Genomic DNA, 22,819 nt, shown 5'->3' on the forward strand with positions numbered 1-22,819 from the left:
GAGAGAGAGAGAGAGAGAGACACACACACACACACACACACACACACACACACAGAGAAACACACACACAGAGAGAGAGAGAGAGAGAGAGAGAGAGAGAGAGACACACACACACACACACACACACAGAGTGTGAGTGAGAGAGAGAGAGAGAGAAGAGAGACCTTACCTTACAGACCTTACATCTTGTTCGGGTTGCCCCAGGTCCCTCAGTGTGAGGCACCTCTAATGTCTACCAGAGAATTGCTAATGCATCTTCCGGTATATTTTGCACCTTCCAATCTTGGATGGTCTGGGATGCAGTTTAGATATTTGTCGAGCTTATTCTTAAACACATCTACGCTCACTCCTGATATATTCCTCAGATGAGCTGGCAACGCATTGAATAGACGCTGCATTATCGATGCTGGTGCGTAGTGGATTAATGTCCTGTGTGCTTTCCTTATTTTTCCTGGTATAGTTTTGGGCACTATTAATCTACCTCTGCTTGCTCTTTCTGATATTTTTAGTTCCATGATATTTTCTGCTATTCCTTCTATCTGTTTCCATGCCTGAATTATCATGTAGCGTTCTCTTCTCCCTTTCTAGACTATTATAATTTTAAGGATTGTAGTCTTTCCCAGTGGTCAAGGTCTTTAACTTCTTCTATTCTAGCTGTAAAGGACCTTTGTACACTCTCTATTTGTGCAATATCCTTTTGATAGTGTGGGTACCATATCATATTGCAATATTCAAGTGGACTACGAACATATGTTTTATAAAGCATAATCATGTGTTCAGCTTTTTTATTGTTTTGAAGTGCCGTAACAACATTCCCATTTTTTTGCTTTACATTTTGCCAACAGAATTGCTATTTGATCATTGCATAACATGTTCCTATTCATCATCACACCAAGGTCTTTAACTGCTTCCTTATTTGTGATTGTCTCATTATTAGGTCCCCTATATGCATATAGCTTTCTTTCTCTGTCACCATAATTTATTGATTCAAATTTATCAGAGTTAAATACCATCCTATTTACCTCTGCCCAATCATATACTTTGTTAAGGTCTCTTTGTAGAGCGTTCCTATCTTCATCACAAGTAATTTCTCTACTTATTCTTGTGTCATCTGCGAAACTACTCACTACCGAATCCTTAACATTACTGTCTATGTCTTCAATCATAATAACAAACAGTATTGCAGCTAACACCGTACCTTGCGGCACACCGGATATTACCTTGGCTTCATCCGATTTCTCGTCGTTTGCAATAACTATCTGTTTTCTGTTGTGTAAAAATTCTTTTAACCATCTTCCTACTTTACTCCACGATATTGCGTTTTCTAATTTTCTTCGCTAATATATTATGGTCTACTTTGTCAAAAGCTTTTGCAAAGTCTAAATAAACCACATCTGTTTCATTTCCGCTTTTCATATTTTTGAATATGTTCTCACGGTGGACTAACAGTTGGGTTTGTGTACTTTTTCCGGGTACGAAACCATGTTGTCCTTTATTAAACAAATTATTTTTTTTATTTTTTATTAAATGTTTCATAATATTTTTCTTCATTACCCTTTCATACACTTTCATAATATGTGATGTTAGACTGACAGGCCTATAATACTTGCCTCTAGTTTTGATCCACTTTTGAAAGTAGGGGTAATATATGCTAATTTGTGCTCATCATAAATCTTGCCTGTATCTACACTTTGTCTTAATAATATTGCAAGTGGCTTTGCGATAGAATGAACTACTTTCTTTAACAAAATAGCAGGCACTCCATCAGGCCCTGCAGCAGCTCCATTTTTAATTTCATTAATAGCCTGCACAATATCAGCTTCATTAATATCTATGTCAGCTAAATATTCACTATTTTTCATCCCTTATCTCATATCATTATCTTCGTTATCTATTCTAGGGGTGAATTCTCTCTTATATCGTTCTGCCAATATGTTGCAAATCTTTCCTTTTTTTCATTCGTTAATCTCCCTTCAATTCTTAGAGGGCCTATTTCTATTCTTCTTTTATTCATCTTCTTCGCATATGAGTATAATAGTTTTGGGATTTTGCTTGATATTTAATAGGGTTTTTTCTTCCAAGTCCCGTTTTTCATTTTCTTTTGATTGTATAATCTTTTGTTCTGCATTTTCTATCTTACTTTTTAGTTCTATAACTTTCCATGCATTTTTTCTTTTGCAAGACCTTTTTTCCACTTTCTGATTTTCTGGAACAAGATCCTTCTGTCTCTTGGTATGCATGACTGATGTTTACTTTTCTTCTTCGGTATATATTTATCCACTATTTTCTCTAATATTTTATATAATATCTCCGTATTTACCTTTATGTCATCACTTACGAAAATGTTATCCCAATCTTTGTTTAATTCTTCATTTACTTTGCTGAACCATTTTATCATTTTTACTGTATAAAGTTGTATTTTCCATATCCTTCCCACTTTTTCATTTCTTGCTTATCTCTGTTTTCACTTGCTTTGGAATGGACTGTTAATTCTATGACATTATGGACTGAAATACTCGCATTATAAACTATTATTTCTTTAACATAATTCATCTCGTTCACAAATACTAGGTCTAAAGTATTTTCCTTTCTTGTTGGCAGGTGATTTATTTGTTGAATGTTGTATTCTAGTAGCATATCTAATAGCTTTTCGAATTGCCTCTTATCTTCTGCACTACTATTACTCTCTTTTTTTATATGTATAAGTACATCCACAATCTCCTATTCGTTCTTTCCAGTCTACGAAAGGAAAGTTGAAGTCTCCAGATAGGAGAATAGTACAGTCCTTGTGATTTCTACATATATCATCCAATTTTTCTATTATTAAGTCAAACTCTTTAGTATTAGGAGGTCTATATATTACTATGTTCATTAATTTTTCAGATTCAAATTCTACCGCTATTAGTTCACATTCTGAGTTACTATATTTCTCATATATTTTTCCTTGTTTTTTGTCTTTCCCATATATTGCGGTTCCTCCTTGATTCCTATTTTTTCTATCTGATCTATAAGTTTGGAACCCTTTTATTTGATCATCATTCCCAGTCTCTTGGAAATACCAGTTTCACTTATATTCATTATATCTATTTTCTTCTCAATTTGGGTTAGTTCTTCTAAGTACTCTATTTTTCTTTTTGAGTTACTCGTAACTAAACCCTGCGCATTCATCACTATGATGGTTTGCGTGTTTTCTCCTTCATTTAATATTGGTAATAATAAGGAGTTTCCCCATGTCTCTTTCCTGTTCTGGTATGTTGTTCTTTTTTTCATTTCCAGAAATTCTGACATTAAAAAATCCAACTTTTCCATAATATTTGTTCTTCCTTCATCATAATTATTCATTTTGTGTCTGAATCTGCAATTTTCTCCATATCTGCAATATCCTCTTGCATAATAAAAACAGTTATTATCTACTGAGTAGAATCTTGGAGCTGATACTTTGAAATTTTTTTTGCTGACACCTCTACATATCTCGTTGATGGCTTGCTTTTTTCTTTTACCTGATATTCTTCATTCCTCTCTTTATTTGTTTCTTTCTTATTTTGGATTTTATTGCTTGATTGGTTATTTATTTGATTATTTTTCATGGCTACAGGGTGCATATATTTACATTTTTTGTCGAACTTACATCCTTTTCCTTCTTTTAGGTTTTTGCATATTTTTGGATGTAGATCTCTGCAATCATCCTCATATCCATCTAGGTATGCACATTTACCATATATTTCATAGTTGTGACATACCTTAGGATGTTTTGTAGTAACATTTTTCTCCAAATCTGCAATTCCCTCTTTTCAAAAGGTTGCAGACTTTGTCTTTTTTGTATATTTTTTGTTTCCCTCTTTCCCGTCATTGTGTAGATCTGGGTAGAGCTCTTCGGCATTTTCTTTTGTGTTGTCATATCGTAATTTATTTCTTCGTAGGTATGCTGCTTTATAGCCTCATATGTAGTATCAATGAGTATCTCTCTTGCGCATCCCATAACTTTTTATATTGTTCTTTGCTTTTCCTTTTACTTCGTTTTTTCTGTCATTTTCAGTTTTTTGTTTTAACCTTCTCTTACCGGTTTCCTTTTCCTCTTCTTCTTCGCTTCGTCTCTTCCTTCTTCTTCTTGCTTCTCCTCTCCTTCTTCTTCTTCACTTCATCCTCAACTATTTGTACATTTCAATCTTGATTTAATAACATTGTCTATCCATGGTAGACATGTTGAGCAAAAAATTCTTGTGTCATATCTTGCATTACCTCAGCACACTGTGGATGGGTCGGAATGTTGCATGCAGCACATTTTCTGATTAGGTTTTGTGGATTAACTATGCTATACCACACCTTACACAGTTTACATGCTTTTGGCATTCTTTTTCCTAATGCATCAATTAGGATATTCACAAGGTTCACTTTATTCATTTTCTTTGTCGGAATATGTTGGTTTATGTATATTTTCTTTATGAGTCTCTTGACCACTTGGATTTTATTTGGAACTTCTTCAATTATTTTCAAGATGTTTTCAGTTGATTTGTTCCAGTTTGAAGGATTGTATCCTTCTAATATATCTAGGGGGGTGACATGTCTTTTGTATCTTTTGGTTAGGACTGTTGCTGATTTCATAGATCAGAATGCCAGTTCCCTTCCTGCTACCTCATCGTATTGCGAATCTGCCAAGCAAGCTAAATCTCGCCATTTTTTTCCGCAGTTGGAACTTACTGCCATCTTGTTCTGATTACAGTATTTCACTTGATAAACTAACTTAGAAGACGCTTTATCCTACTATTTTCACACTAATCTTATCACCGATAGTTCACGAACACTTCTAGTTATTTCTCAAATTCTAGACGTATGTTAAACTTGTGATATCTGTTGATTAATCTGACTTCGCGCAGGAACGTCTCACCAAGCAAGATGAGTGAGTGAATGGAGAGAGAGAGAGAGAGAGAGAGTGAGTGAGTGAGTGAGAGAGAGAGAGAGAGAGAGAGAGAGAGAGAGAGAGAGAGAGTGAGTGAGTGAGTGAGTGAGAGAGAGAGAGAGAGAGAGAGAAACACACACACACACAGAGAGAGAGAGAGAGAGAGGAGAGGTGACGAGAGAGAGAGAGAGAGAGAGAGAGAGTGAGTGAGTGAGTGAGAGAGAGAGAGAGAGGAGAGAAAACACACACACACACAACACACACCACACACAGAGTGATGAGACGAGAGAGACACACAGGGAGAGAGAGAGAGAAAGAGAGAGAGAGAGAGAGAGAGGAGAGAGAGAGAAACACACACACACAGAGAAAGAGAGAGAGAGAGAGAGAGAGAGCGAGGACAGGAATTCTATGCGAATGGTGTCCAACAGAACGGAAAATTGCCCTTCAATTTCCTCGAAGGGGATTGGACTGTGAAGATCAACTTCGAAACTTTGAATTAGTTGTGTTAGTCATATCAGTATTGTTATCATTATTTATTTGAAAGAAATTACAGAAAATAACAGAAGATAAAGAAAGAAATAACTGTTCTGTACTGTTTAACATGCACGTTATTTATTTTTCATATTTTCATTCTAATAAATAAACCATAAATATCCTATCCTAAGATTCCCGTATCTTTAACTCAACGCGAAACACCTACCCCAACAAAAACAACTACAGCAAGAACAACAACAATAAAACAAGAACAACAACAGCAAAACAAAAACAACAACAGCAAGAACAACAACAACAAAACAAGAACAACAACAACAAAACAACAACAACAACAACAGCAACAACGAAGTAGTTTGTGGGCCTACTCTCCGAGTAACACGAGGTGATTTGTTTTTAAGGTAGTAATGTATTACATCCTCGCTTGAATTTTGAAGTTTCTAATATAAGGTAAAATGAGAGAATGAATAAATATAATAATAGGTAAATATATGAATAGATAAGTAAAACACAAAAGTGACCTGTTTTATGGCAGTAATGCATTGCATGTTCGCTTGAATTGCAAGAGTTTCTGACAGAAGGTAGAATAAGACAATGAGAAATTTCAAGAGTGAAAACAAATGGACTTACTGTCTTAGCCACGCCCACCGTCCAGCATCCAGCAGATGTGCCTTCTCTGATGCCATCAACTGTGTCATCCACCTTTACGACGCTTTCCACGGGTGATACCACCATCCGGATAGCGTTCAGCCATACCTGTGACCAAAGGATTATTATTATTATTATTATTATTATTATTATTATTATTATTATTATTATTATTATTATTATTATTATTATTATTATTTACTGCTAAAAAGTCTACACACATCCTAGATACAAGAAACTTTTAACACAGTATTATTTTTTTTTATTTATTTTTTTTTTTTTTTGCTCTATCACAGTCCTCCAATTCGACTGGGTGGTATTTATAGTGTAGGGTTCCGGGTTGCATCCTGCCTCCTTAAGAGTCCATCACTTTTCTTACTATGTGCGCCGTTTCTAGGATCATACTCTCTGCATGAGTCCTGGAGCTACTTCAGCCTCTAGTCTTGCGAGATTCCTTTTCAGGGATCTTGGGATCGTGCCTGGTGTTCCTATGATTACGGGTACAATTTCCACTGGCATATCCCATATCCTTCTTATTTCTATTTTCAGGTCTTGATACTTATCCATTTTTCCCTCTCTTTCTCTTCAACTCTGGTGCACCATGGTATTGCGACATCAATGAGTGATACTTTCTTCTTGATTTTGTCAATCAACGTCACGTCTTGTCTATTTGCACGTATCACCCTATCTGTTCTGATACCATAGTCCCACAGGGTCTTTGCCTGATCGTTTTCTATCACTCCTTCAGGATGGTGCTCGTACCACTTATTACTGCAAGGTAGCTGATGTTTCTTGCACAGGCTCCAGTGGAGTGGAGGGCTTTTGCTAAATGATCGTGCCGCTTTTTTGTACTGGCTCTGTGCAAGTGCCGGACATTCGCTTGCTATGTGGTTTATGGTTTCATTTTTCGTATTGCGCTTCCTACATATGGGAGAGATGTTATTTCCGTCTATCGTTCTTTGAACATATCTTGTTGGCCTGATTTTGTGCCGCTGTTATCATTCCTTCAGTTTCCTTCTTGAGCTCTCCCCTCTGTAGCCATTGCCATGTGTCATCGCTGGCTAGTTCAATTAGTCTGTCTCATGCATTGTCAGTGCAGTGGTTTGCTGTGCCAGTCCTCTGTCCTGTTTGTCATTCTCCTGTCTCTGTATATTTGTGGGTCTTCGTCTACTTTTATCAGTCCTTCTTCCCATGCACTCTTTAGCCACTCGTCTTCGCTGGTTTTCAGATATTGCCCCAGTGATCTATTCTCGATGTTGACGCAGTCCTCTATACATAGTGGTTCACTCCCTCCTTCCTTTCGTGTTATGTATAATCTGTCCATATTTGCTCTTGGGTGTAGTGCTTTGTGTATTGTCATATGTTTCCTAGTTTTCTGGTCTATGCTGCGGAGTTCTGCCTTCGTCCATTCCACTACTCCTACGCTGTATCTGATTACTGGCACTGCCCACGTGTTTATGGCTTTTATCATATTTCCAGCGTTGAGTGTTGTCTTGAGTATCGCCTTGAGTCTCTGCATATATTCTTTCCTGATCGTGTCCTTCATCTCTTGGTGTATAATATCCCCTCCTTCCATTATTCCCAGGTATTTGTATCCCGTCTCATCTATATGTGTTTGATGTTGCTCCCATCTGGTAGCTTTATCCCTTCAGTCCTTGTTAATTTGCCCTTTTGGATGTTGACTAAGGCACATTTTTCTATTCCAAACTCCATCCTGATGTCCCCAGATACAATCCTTACAGTCTGGATTAGGGTATCTATTTCCTTGATGCTCTTACCATACAGCTTGATGTCGTCCATGAACATCAGATGGTTAATTCTGTTGTCTCTTTTCTCGAGATGGTACCCGGCATCCATCTTCTGCAGTACTTTTGTCATGGGAATCATTATTATTATTATTATATTTTATTATTATTATTATTTTTTTTTTTTTTTTTTTTTTTGCTCTATCACAGTCCTTCAATTCGACTGGGTGGTATTTATAGTGTGGGATTCCGGGTTGCATCCTGCCTACTTAGGAGTCCATCACTTTTCTTACTATGTGTGCCGTTTCTAGGATCACACTCTTCTGCATGAGGCCCGGAGCTACTTCAGCCTCTAGTTTTTCCAGATTCCTTTTCAGGGAATCTTGGATCGTGCCTAGTGCTCCTATGATTATGGGTACGATTTCCACTGGCATATCCCATATCTTATTTTCTATTTTCAGATCTTGATACTTATCCCATTTTTTCCCTCTCTTTCTTCAACTCTGGTGTCCCATGGTATTGCGACATCAATGAGTGATACTTTCTTCTTGACTTTGTCAATCAACGTCACGTCTGGTCTGTTTTTGCACGTATACCCTATCCGTTCTGATACCATAGTCCCAGAGGATCTTTGCCTGATCGTTTTCTATCACTCCCTCAGGTTGGTGCTCGTACCACTTATTACTGCAAGGTAGCTGATGTTTCTTGCACAGGCTCCAGTGGAGGGCTTTTGCCACTGAATCATGCCTCTTTTTGTACTGGTTCTGTGCAAGTGCCGGGCATTCACTTGCTATGTGGTTTTATGTTTGCTTTCATTTTTCGTATTTGCACTTACCTACATATGGGGGGAGAGATGTTATTTTCCGTCTATCATACTTTGAACATATCTGGTTCTTAGGGCCTGATCTTGTGCCGCTGTTGATCATTCCTTCAGTTTCCTTCTTTAGCTCTCCCCTCTGTAGCCATTGCCAATTGTCATCGCTGGCTAGTTTCTTTAGTCTGTCTCATGTATTGTCCATGCATTGGTTTGTTGTGCCATCCTTGTTCTTTCTGTCTTTCTCTGTCTCTCCTTTGCTATATTTCTGTTATATTTCTGGGTCTTCGTCTGCTTTTATTAGTCCTTCTTCCATGCACTCTTTTAGCACTCGTCTTCACTGGTTTTCAGATATTGCCCCAGTGCTCTGTTTTCGATGTTGACGCAGTCCTCTATACTTAGTAGTCCTCTCCCTCCTTCCTTTCGTGTTATGTATAGTCTGTCCGTATTTGCTCTTGGGTGTAGTGCTTTGTGTATTGTCATATGTTTCTGGTTTTCTGATTATATTATTATTATTATTATTATTATTATTATTATTATTATTATTATTATTATTATTTATTGATGTATAAATCCACAGTGGTGTAGATATGAATATATATCTTATATATATATATATATATATAATATATATATATATATATATATATATATGCTAATTGAGAGCTTTCGAGATCCTGCTCGATACGAGCAGGTTCCCGGAAGCCCTTTTTGCCTATTTATATTTCAAAAGTTTCTCTCTCTCTCTCTCTCTCTCTCTCTCTCTCTCTCTCTCTCTCTATATATATACATATAATATATCATATATATATATATATATATATATATATATTATATATAGTATACCTTTTGCTGGATATATACATAAACGAAAATATAAATTTACATTTAGCACGCTATGTAATTCTTCACATTTGTTTTAGTGACAATAATAATACTAATAATAATAATAATAATATAATAATAATAATAATAATAATAATAATAATAATAAAGAATATGTTTATACTTTAAGATTATTCACAATATAAACATACACACTACCACACTACACACACACCACACAACTATTTTACTATATAGATTTATATATAGATATAGATAAGTATTTATATTTATACATACATATATATTGCAAAAGGTAATATATATATATATATATATATATTATAGTACTTTATTTACTTTAAGATGATTCACAATATATACATACACACACACACACACACACCACACACACACACATATATATATATACTATATATATATATATATAAATAAGTATTTATATAAACATACATATAAAATAATATATGCAAAAGGTTATAAATATATATACTATATATATATATAGATATATACTATATATATATATATATAAGTATACTTTAGACTTAAGATTATTCACAATATACATCTACACACACACACACACACACACCACAACACCCACACATAAATCCTACCATATAAAATAATATACATATATAAATTAAGTTATTTATTAAATTTATAATAACATATAAATATTATTAGCAATAAGGTATATAATATATATATATATATAGATATATATACTATATATATATATTATAGATATATATACTTTAAATACTTTCAGGATATTCACAATATTTATTTTACATACACACACACACACACACACACACCACAACCTATATTATATTATATATAGATATAAATATATATAAATTATATTTATTTTATTATCATATATATAAATAAGTATTATATCTATAACATACATATAAAATATTAATTATTAATTTATTTTACATATATATAACATAGACATTATTTATTTACATTATATACACAATTATACAACTACATACACACCACAAAACAATATTATCGTTAATAAAACTTCCCAGGCTGATCACGGCATCATGGAATTCATTCCCCCGAGTTCTCTCTCTCTCTCTCTCTCTCTCTCTTTTTCTCTCTCTCTCTTTCCAGTACCTTCAATGAGTTCGGAGTGCTTTTCCAGAGCCTCGATATTCTTCGGAACGAATTTGGAGTAGAGCCGGTCAATATCAGCTTCTGTTGGTGGTCGGCCCTTGGCTTTTATCCATCTAGACCTCAACGCTCTCTGTCCAGCATTTTGACAATGTGAGCCTATGGTGGACGGCGTGGCAATCAGTGGATAATGGGGATATGTATATATATATATATATATATATATATATATATATATATATATATATATATATATATATATATATATATATATATATATGTATATACATAATATATATATATATATATATATATATACAATAAATTATTATCACGAAACTCTCTCTCTCTCTAGTATGTATATAGTAGATAGATATAGATTATATATATATATATATATATATATATATATATATATATATATTATTGGAATTCTGTTGTAACAGAACATTTTTACAACAGAACTCCATCTAATAAAAGGAGCCATAAAAAACGTAAACGCTAAAATATAGAAAGTAAGTACTTTATTTCAGAGACAGCAGTCTCTGAAATGGGCTCCTTTTATTATTATCTTATATGTATATATATATATATATATATATATATATATATATATATATATATATATATATATATATATATATGTGTGTGTGTGTGTGTGTGTGTGTGTGTATACATATATATATATATATATATATATATATATATATATATATATATATATATATATATATATATATATATATATATATATATATATATATATAATAAGATAATAATAAAAGGAGCCCATTTCAGAGACTGCTGTCTCTGAAATAAGTACTTACTTTCTATATTTCGGCGTTTTTATAGGCTCCCTTTATTAGATGGAATTCTGTTGTAAAAAATGTTCTGTTACAACAAAGAAATTCCATATATATATATATATAATATATATATATATATATATATATATGATATATATAAATAAATATATATATTATATATACATATATTATATATATATATACCATATACTATTTACTATATATATACACGAATATGTTCGTGTGAGTATACAAAAGCGAGAGAGAGAGAGAGAGAGAAAGCGAGAGAGAGAGGGAGAGAGGTAGGTCATGATAATTCCGTCATTCGTATATTGCTGAATGAGACGGTCGACAGAATAATGCTATTCACTATATATTTTTTAAAACTCTTCGTAGAGTAACTTAATTATTACAACAGTAGTTGCTATGTGAAATTTTTAGTTATTACAATAGTCACTATGTGTAATGTTTAGCAACAACAGATTCGACTATCTAAATTAGAAGATATTTTTTATCTTAATGTACTACGTATTGACTTATCACAAGTGCCCTTGATATTGCATATCTAAATTCATACTTTTCATATTTATCTCTGTATTGATCGTCTACTCTGCTCTTTTCATAATAAGAGGGCTAAAGTTCTAAATATGAAACTATCACAGAAAAGCAGCAGATATGAAAGCAGCTCTTATCACAAGAAGCGGCCATAGTCTGTAAATATAAAACTGTTACAGAAAAGCACAAGGGCGAATATGTGGAAAAATGACAGAATAGAGGAACCTGAAACCGATGGAAATTTAGGCAGATATTTCAAAAGCCAAAACATAATAAGGAGCAATATCTCGCCCGATGTCTATCGCCTGTACAAGAATGAAATGCGAACTCCTAGATGACAATTTTAATATATTGACTCTTAACCGGGTACAATACTATTATTATCATTAACTAACAAAACAAAGAGGTCAACTCAGTGTCACTTAGTCACTTGATCATATCTTAAGCACTCGAGAGGATATCTCCCAATTGTAAGATAGGATTATCATTGTTTGGAACCTTTTGTAACACAGTCCCTTTGACCTCAGCGTCTACTGGCAATAATATCAACATGACAAACAGCAATGTAGTAGACATAACAACTACAAAAATATGATGAAACAACAGCAAGTACCCTGCCACAAAATCATTTCAGTAAAAACAGCAATAACAGGAAAGAGTCAGGCATGTCTTCACGTAACAACATAAGTCACTTCCTGAAAAAATGTGCAAAACAACAACGCCAGTGAAACAACAATGACAAAATTTCAGGAAACAGCATCACGTACACTACCACAAACTCACCCAGTAAAAACAGCATCAGCAATTAGCCAAGCAAGTGTTCATATAACAGCAAGAGTCACTCCAGGAAAAACTGTGAAGAACAACACCAGTGAAACAACAAAAACAAAGAAAGTACATTACCGCAAAATCATTTCGTAAAAACAGCAACAACAGTAAAGAGTAAAAAAAGACTTCACACACAACAAGAGTCCCTCAAAACAAAATGTTGCAAAGCAACAAAACCAATGAAACAACAACAGCAACAAAAACAAAATTATCACGTGAAAACAATAGCAAGTCCACTTCCACAAAACCATTCAGTAAAAACAACAGCAAAAATTCAAACAAGACTCCACACAACACCATGAGTCACTCCAGGAAAAACTGTGCAAAACAACAACGCCAATGAAACATCAAAAACAGAAACAACAACTCACCCTCTTATGCATGCCCATGGGACCCCTGGCCTCGTCGTTGGTCACGGGTACCCCCTCCTCCTCGAAGATGGCCATGAAAGCCCCGGCAGGAGAGAACACCCCGCAGTCGATAACAGTGCCTGCGTTGTTAACATGGTTTCTTTTACGTGGGTTACGTGATTAAACATTGAGTTGGGTTAATAACATGGTTTCTTTTACGTTGGTTACGTTATTAAACATTGAGTTGAGTTAATAACATAGTTTGCTCTACGTTGGTTACATTATAAACATTTGAGTTATTAACATGGTTTCTTTTACGATGGTTACGTTATTAAACAGTGAGTTTGGTTAATAACACGGTTTATTTGACCTTGGTTACGTTATTAAACATTGAGTTGAGTTAATAACATGGTTTCTTTTACGTTAGTTACGGTATTAAACAGTGAGTTGAATTAATAACATGTTTTCATTTAACGCTGCGTTGATAACGGTTACTTTTACGTTGAATGACCAACTTAACATTCCGTTAATAACTTGGTTTCTTTTACCCTGGTTTTTGCATCTACCATTGCACTGATCAAGATCTACATTGCGTTAATAACATGGTTTCTTATACGCTGACTATTTTACCAAACATTGCAGTGATAACATGGTTCTTTTTATGCTGATTATGTTATTTACCATTGCGTTGATAACATGGTTTCTTTTACGCTGATTATGTTACTGAACATTGCATTGATAACATGGTTTCTTCTAAGTTGACTCATTCGTTTAACATTTCGTAGATATTTTTTTACGCAGATTGCGTAATTTTACATTACCTTGAGGCATTCTTTAGCATTGATTACGTAATTGAAAATTGTGCTGATAACTTTTTATTTTACGTTGATTACATAATCTAGCATTGCATTCATAACATCGTTTCTCTTACTATGACTACGTCATTTAACGTTGTGTTGGTAACATGGTGTCTTCTCTGTCGATGACATGATTATTCTTTGTGTTGACTTACACCATGAACCATTGCGCTGATGCCACGATTTGCCTTGTGTTGATTACACCATTCAACATCGAGTTGTTAACAACGTTTATTTTGTGTTGATTGCAACAATCAACATTTTGTTGATGAAATGATTTTTTACATTAAATACAGAATTTAACATTCCGTTAATAACATGATTTATTTTGTGTTGATTACACCATTAAACATAGATTATGTACAAGATATGGTGACAGTAAATGACACCAGCGTTAAATCTTTGGTTAGATGCTAAATTTTAGGTGTAAATAGGTGGGGGTCAGAGTCGCTGACATCAATCATATATGAAAAGGGATTTTCTGTTTGTCGATCACAGATTTCAGATGTAAACAGATTCAAAGTCGTTAATATCGACCAAAATTAACTCTCTGGTAAAAAGATAGTGATGCAATTTGTCAAAATACACCAAATTTTTTTTATATAAAACAAGAAATGATCATTAAATTTTCAGTACAAAAACAATAAAATCAGGTATGGAAAATAAGTGAGCATGCACACACACACATATGCACTCTCTCTCTCTACACACACACACACACACACATATATATAATATATATATATATATATATATATATATATATATATATATATATATATATATATATTATATATATCATATATATATATAATATATATATATATATATATAATATATATATATATATATATATATATATATATATATATATATATATATATATATATATATATATATATATATATAAAGAATATATATATATATATATATATATATATATATATATATATATATATATATATACACACACGCACACACACATACACACACATATATATATATATATATATAATATATATACATATATATATATATATAATATCATATATATATATATATATATATATATATATACATATATATATATTATATTATATATATACACACACGCACACACATATATACGTATATATATATATATATATATATATATATATATATATATATAATTTATATATATATTTTATACACACATATATATATATATATATATATATATATATATATATATATATATATATATATATATATATATAGTAATAAGTTCAAAGAAACTTCAGTGATTATAACCTGCCCAGTCCAGTACCAACTGCCTTCACTGCTCCCAGATAGTGCCGGGAAATCCTGTAATCACTTCTGTTGTTGACAAAAAACGTCCGCTGAAAGATACAAGATATTAAAATAGATTTTCTTTTTCAGGAGAAAGTCGTTATGGGAGACCATGGCAGCTTCATATGCTGGCAAAAACAGTGAAGATGTTAATGAGGTACGTATGAATGTTATTACGATGGTAACGAGTGTTAATTACTTTCTATAAGTGGAGTCTGTCTTTATTAGTTGCCGGAATGCTTTTCAGTGTCCTTCTCTTGTCTTATTCAGAAAAGTTTAGGTAACTCAATGCAAGAAAGAAGCGAGGGAGACAGTAATGTTTATCCATATATATAACATATATATATATATTACATATATGTAATATTCATATCATATATTATATATATTATATATATATATATATTATATATATATATAGTACGGAAGGAAAAGGACGACAAGTAGACTGAAGGTATTTAACAAACAATGTTTTCAAAACTATTATATATATATATATATATACATATATATATACACATAAATATATATATATTCAATCTATTCATTCCCTATTACGTTGCTACACAATCCCCATTCGCTAAAACTTGTAATAAGCTGAAATATAGAGAGGGACGATAAAAAAACCTAGTTTCTTAAGCACGTGTTATGGCCTGAAATGCAAAGAAAGATGAAGAGAGTAAAATTGTAGGAATAATCTAAGACACATAACCGGTGTCTAAGAGCAAAATGATAAATAACGCACAAAAATGTGTATTCGTATGAAATGTTAATTCGTACATTACTTCATTGCGTTACGTATCGCGGATGTGAGTTCTTCGATCTCTTTTTTTTTTTTTTTGTGATGGCTGGGTTGGGGAGAGTATTTGTCGTTGGGGGTTGGGGGCAGGTCCATGGGGGATGTACTTGCATAAATGTTATGTTTATAATATATAATACTGGACGAATGTTATTTAGACTTTACCCCATTGATGTCCCTATTCTTGTACGTTTATTTTAACGTTTATATATTATTACAGCCTACATATCCGTTGTACATTACTGTAGATTCTTTCGTCAATAAATTATTAATTAACTAACTACGAAATTGAAGCCTCTCATATATAACAGGCGACAAGAAGGCGCATTATTGTAAATATCAACGCAATGCAAAAATAGATGAAGAGGTATTTATAGGTTCATGAGATTATTATGATTTATGAACATTTAGATGATGCTAAGCACTGGGGCACGATCAGCCATTCAACAGTGAAATGGGTCCCGGCAGAGGGATAGTGCCGTCAGTTCACCCCACACGGTGCACTGTAAGCATTACTCAAGGTTATTTGCGGCATCCCTTCAGTCCCTCGCTGCAGCCCCTCTCATTTCTTTTACTGTACCTCCGTTCATAGTATCTTTCACCCATCGTACTCTCCGCCCACTTCTATTAATTATTTCATAGTGCAACTGCGAAGTTTTCCTCCTGTTACACCTTTCTACTCTCAATTTCCCTTTCAGCGCTGCATGACCTTATAGGTCCCAGCGCTTGGCTTTTGGTCTAAATTTTATATTCCAATATTCCGACAGAGAAAAGGGAGTTTGAGTGGTTGGACAGCAGAGCTGGAGGAAAGGAAGCAATAAAAGGGGTTAAAGTAAAATTTAGTAATGCATACAGTGTACCTCGTGAGGTGCACTGACGGCACTAAATGTCTCCTCCACCGTAGGAGGATAGTGCCGTCAGTGGACCTCATGCGATGCACTGTAGGCATTAATTAAGGTTCTTTGCAGCGTCCCTTCGGCCCCTAGCTGCAACCACTTTCGTTCCTTTTACTATACCTCCTTTCGTATTCTCTTTCTTCATCTTACTTTCCCCCCTCTCCTAACAGTTGATTCATATTGCAACTGCGAGGTTTTCCTTCTGTTACACCTTTCAAACCTTTTACTGTCAATTTCCATTTCAGCGCTGAATGACCTCATAGGTCCCAGTGCTTGGCCTTTGGCGTAAATTCTACATTCAGTTCAACCCATGAAATATTGCGGGAATGATTCCTTGATAAAACACGGTGGTACTATTGATGTTAGTCAGAGACTATATACAAAACAGCTGCATGAATGTTTATACACAAGGCAGGGCCGGCTACGCGAATGTTTGGCAGAGAGGTCACGGCATGTGCGAAAATATTTATGATGATTACGCGAGTGTGTTCTGTGGAAGTTGAAAAACATTCTTACAAAACATCAGAGTAATTATTCTCATTTAGAATCAGGTGTACGTGAGTGAAATTCAGCAACATTATTAATATCCAACGATTCTCCCAGAAGACATGAACCCCATAGTGGTGTAGTGCTATCAGTGCTCCTCATGCGCACTGTGGGCCTTTCCTAACGTTCTTTGCAACGCCCCTTCGGTCCCTGACTGCAACCCCTTGCATTCATTTTACCGTACCTCCGTTCATGGTCTCTTCCATCTTACTTTACACTCTCCAATGCTGAATGACCTTATAAGTCCCAGCGCTTGGCCTTGGGCGTAAATTCTATATTCCAAATCAAATTCCAGAGGATACTGATTCTTCTTCAATTCACTCTACGATTATTCTTTTTAGTACAACATAAAAAAGATTTAGAAACAGTAAATTTTCTATTGCGAGAAAAAGATGTTAGAAAAAGTTTCAAACAAACTAAAGATAACCATTTCTTTAATAGCTAATGTGGCTATTTTATGGATGTTATCCTGCTTAGCAGATAAAGGCATTAATATATAATAATAGCTTGGAAAATGGTAAAAACATTAAACATGCATAATTGTCAACGAAAATAGGTCTGTGCTACATCAACGTCTAAAGGAACAAGTCACTGAAAGTAGGAAACTCAGTATCTGAATCCTATGTAATATTAATGTCACCCTTACAAGAACACGTATGTTGCCTAGATTCAAAGGCGCTTTAAATACCTAAATCCTATTGAATTTCAACGTCACAATTAAGGGAACACATACATGTAGGTTGCCTAAATTCTGACATTGAAAACCTCACGAAGTTACCAGCTTTCATCAGTATTATTTACTGCCTATACTGACGAAAGAACAAGAGAGTCGCAAATTAGATAATTTAACGCGAAATACACCTGTTATTGGTGGTTAATTGTCCGTCTTGAATTAATAGAAGTTTTAAAGGCTAACGGACAGAAAAGGACACCAATTTCATCTAGTTCAAGCTAATTAGTCACCTTGGATTGTAGACAACGGCATCTTCTTCTTCTTCTTCCTTTCGAAGCAACGAACGAAACTAAGGTGAGCAGTTGTCTAACTAGGTAAACAGTTGCCGAAACTAAGCTGAACAGCTGGCGAAACTAGGTGAACGGTTGCAGACACTACAATGAGCAGGCACCGAAGCTAGGTGAACAGTTGCCAAACGCCGCCACCACCAGCCAGCCAAGACCAGTAATTCACTAAGGTGTTCGAACTCCTTCCAGTGAGCTGTGTCTTTACCAAATCCCAAAAGCCGACTCAGAGAACCCCTTGCTCTCTCACAAATGAAGGTCTTGTTCAAGGTTATCTTGATAATGACGATGACTAGTCATTCGTTATCTTTTCTCAGCTGAAAATATAAGGATTTTCCCTTCGACTAAGTTTTCAAACAATAAGAAAAATACATTAAGTTACAATTTAAGTAAAAATTCTATGCACTACATGTAAGGAGCTCGACTTGTGAATGCAGCGTACTGAAATGTTTTAATATATCTACATCAGTATGCAAACAAATGAAATGAAAACGGTTAAGTATTTACATGAATGAAATCTTAAAAGCTATATCTAACATATCGACAGATTTAGAGGTGGGAAGGAATGAAGATTTTACCGATATTACGAAATATTACTTTGTTATTGTCAATCGTCGTCAGGGCCTCAGACCACCATATTAATTCTGCCTCAGCATCAGGGGACTCTCCACACTTGGGACGTTTTGTGAGATACGGAGCTCAAAAATATTCTCGAGTGTTTCCTCAATCGGGATATCTATGGAAAGGAATTGTTATCTTGTTTTCGTGTGATTGACGTCATCCTTAAAAAAATAAACTTTTGTCCACTTAAGATGATTAGTGATGAACAGCAACAGAGACAGAGTTGTAGAATGCCGAATGAGGGATGCTTTCAGACTTCAAATATCCTGAAGTATCTTCGAGATATTTAGCTTCCTCTGGTAAATGAGGATCCCATAAGGACTCTCCGGGCTCTGGATGGCCTTAGGACTCCAGTCTCTAGGGCTCTGTCCCTATATACCATACCACCATCCATAAAGAATCTCCATGCACACACATACACAAGAGAAATTATTCGGCAGAACTTGGCATTTTGCGAAGATATGTCTGGCCCTCATTAAATCCATATGCACGATGTCTATGTTTTTATTTTCTTTTAAGTCTTAGTGTCACACATTTTTCTCATTAACCATCAACATCAGCACCTTCAACGTTACGAGATGCAAAGGGCCTCTTTGAAATTCAGCTGCTCACGTCGTTCCCGTGCTTTAACCTCTACGAATCTCCCGCTCATCTGGATCCAGACTCTTTCGTAATTCTTGTCCAAGTAAGTTTGGGTTTACCAACCTCTCTGGCGCCTACAGGAACCCAGCTCACACAAACACACACACACACACACACACACACACACACAAATATATATATATATATATATATATATATATATATATATATATATATATACTATATATATATATATATATAATGTATATACACTAAGCCACAAATTTCGTTGATTATCTAATTCACTATACCTTTGGAATAACTTCCACCCAAGGGGAATCCCTCAATTTTTTTTTTATAGTACCGTCAGTCCACCTCACGCGGTGCAGTGTAGGCATTACTTAAGGTTCTTTACAGTAACCCTTCAACCCCTAGCTTCTACCCCTTTCATCCCTTTTGCTGTACCTCCGTCCATATTCTCTTTCTTCCATCCTGTATCCACCCATCCTAACAATTGTTTCATAGTGCAAGCCTTTTCTTCTGTTACGCCTTTCAAGCCTTTCTGTTGCTGTTGGAGAATGAGCTGGCCTTTCTGCTTTCAATTTCTTTTCTAGCGCTGAATGACCTCATAGGTCCCAGGGCTTGGCCTTTGGCCTAATTTCCATATTCCTTCCTTCGGATTGTATAAAATGTATATAAAATTTATATACTTATCTGTTATCTTTTAAGTTTTTGCAGATAATTAACAACTCTCTTTTACCATCTTATCTATAAAAAAAATTGGTGATAGTGCTAAATGATGATGACGATGCGACTTTTCATAATGTTGGTTGACAACACATTTATTCTCCAGGTAGATAAAAGTTCACTCCACTCACCCCCAGATGCGCCGGTAGATAATAAGGCTTTCCTACTTTTTTGTCGTTCTATAAAGTATAATCAAATGAATGTCTGTATGAATTTGCTACACACACACACACACACACACACACACACACACACACACACACACACATATATATATATATAGATATATATATATATATATATATATATATATATATACAATATATATATATTATATTTTTCTCCTGAAAGTAACTTAATTAAAAGTTAACAATCAATTCAATTTTAAGCCTCCTCTTTCTATCTCTTGATAAACACATATATATACATATTGTTATGATTCATATTAATATTCTTAGAATTCAAGTAGCACTTTATAGATCATAACAATGTTCTTAGTGATGTTTAAGTTAGTGCATTTTATTTTTTTTATCAGGTCAGTTTAAAGTTTATAATTTAAAAGGGAAAATATATTAAATCACTTTTTAACCACTTTTAATTAAAATAGATATTCTACACGTATGTATATAATATATAAAGAAATAATGAGAAATAAATAAGTCCACTGGTGTAACGAAACATAAAGATGAAACAATTATCTCTTACCAGTATGGCAAAAACACTTTTATATCTAAGTAATAATCCAATAACCGTTAATCACCAATCCAGGAAGCACACTGGATAAAGAAAACTTTATTGTCAAAGTAAACAATATTCGGCTCATCCAAGGACCATGAAACAAACAAACAATACTTAAATTACAATTAGTCACTCCATCTAGTGACTGAAAATCATACATATTTCAAGGATACACATTATTGTCATACCTCCTAGTGACTAAAAAGAAAATTAAATACAAAATATTAAAGAAATATACAACGGGAACCATAACAATATATATGTGCGTTTATGTGTTTTTGTGTATGTGTATAAGAGAGAGACCTTACAGACCTTACATCTTGTTCGGGTTGCCCCAGGTCCTCAGTGTGAGGCACCTCTAATGTCTACCAGAGTTGCTAGTACATCTTCCGGTATATTTTTGCATCCTCCAATCTTGGATGGTCTGGGATACAGCTTAGATATTTGTCGAGCTTATTCTCCTGATATATTCCTCAGATGAGCTGGCAACACATTGAATAGACGCTGCATTATCGATGCAGGTGCGTAGTGGATTAATGTCGTGTGTGCTTTCCTTATTTTTCTGGTATAGTTTTGGGCAATATTAATCTACCTCTGCTTGCTCTTTCTGATATTTTTAGCTCCATGATGTTTTCTGCTATTCCATTCTATCTGTTCCATGGCCTGAATTATCATGTAGCGTCTCTTCTTCCTTTCTAGACTATATAATTTTAAGGAATTGTAGTCTTTCCCAGTAGTCAAGGTCTTCAACTTCTTCTGTAAAGGACCTTTGTACACTCTATTTGTGCAATATCCTTTGATATTTGGGTACCACATCATATTGCAATATTCAAGTGGACTACGAACAAATATGTTTTATAAAGCATAATCATGTGTTCAGCTTTTCTTGCTTTGAAGTGCCGTAACATTCCCATTTTTGCTTTACATTTTGCCAATAGAATTGCTATTTGATCATTGCATAACATGTTCCTATTCATCATCACACCAAGGTCTTTAACTGCTTCCTTATTTGTGATTGTCTCATTATTAGGTCCCTATATGCATATAGCTTTCCTTCTCTGTCTCCATAATTTATTGATTCAAATTTATCAGAGTTAAATACCATCCTATTTACCTCTGCCCATTCATATACTTGTAAGGTCTCTTTGTAGCGCGTTCCTGTCTTCATCACAAATAATTTCTCTACTTATTTCTTGTGTCATCAACGAAACTACTCACCACCGAGTCCTTAGCATCACTGTCTATGTCTTCAATCATAATAACAAACAGTAATGCAGCTAACACCGTACCTTGTGGCACACCGGATATTACCTTGGCTTCATCCGATTTCTCATCGTTTGCAATAACTACTTGTTTTCTGTGTTGTGTAAAAAATTCTTTTAACCATCTTCCTACTTTATCCACTATATTATGTTTTCTAATTTTCTTCGCTGATATATTATGGTCTACCTTGTCAAAAGCTTTTGCAAAGTCTAGATAAAACCACATCTGTTTCATTTCTGTTCTTTTCATATTTTTGTATATGTTCTCACGGTGGACTAACAGTTGGGTTTGTGTACTTTTTCCGGG

The 22,819-nt window shown here is 34.2% G+C and overlaps 1 protein-coding gene and 1 long non-coding RNA gene across 2 annotated transcripts in view; both read right to left on the reverse strand.

Moving 5' to 3' along the window:
• LOC135225636 (phosphonoacetaldehyde hydrolase-like protein) overlaps positions 1 to 6,172 on the reverse strand; it is a 6,862-nt gene extending 690 nt beyond the window's left edge. Inside the window, exon 1 of the mRNA XM_064264959.1 lies at positions 6,020 to 6,172. Coding sequence (XP_064121029.1) covers positions 6,020 to 6,124 — 105 coding nt within the window. The 5' untranslated portion in view covers positions 6,125 to 6,172. The remainder of the gene's footprint in view (positions 1 to 6,019) is intronic.
• Positions 6,173 to 10,581: 4,409 nt separating this feature from the next.
• LOC135225638 (uncharacterized) lies at positions 10,582 to 15,422 on the reverse strand. The gene is made up of 3 exons (XR_010317055.1): positions 15,266 to 15,422; positions 13,137 to 13,255; positions 10,582 to 10,735 (listed from the first exon to the last, which is right to left on the reverse strand). It is a non-coding gene; the product is annotated as an uncharacterized LOC135225638 (long non-coding RNA).
• Between the last annotated feature and the right edge of the window lie 7,397 nt (positions 15,423 to 22,819).

The sequence above is a fragment of the Macrobrachium nipponense genome, chromosome 13, assembly GCF_015104395.2.
Source record: "Macrobrachium nipponense isolate FS-2020 chromosome 13, ASM1510439v2, whole genome shotgun sequence".
NCBI classification, from domain to species: domain Eukaryota; kingdom Metazoa; phylum Arthropoda; class Malacostraca; order Decapoda; family Palaemonidae; genus Macrobrachium; species Macrobrachium nipponense.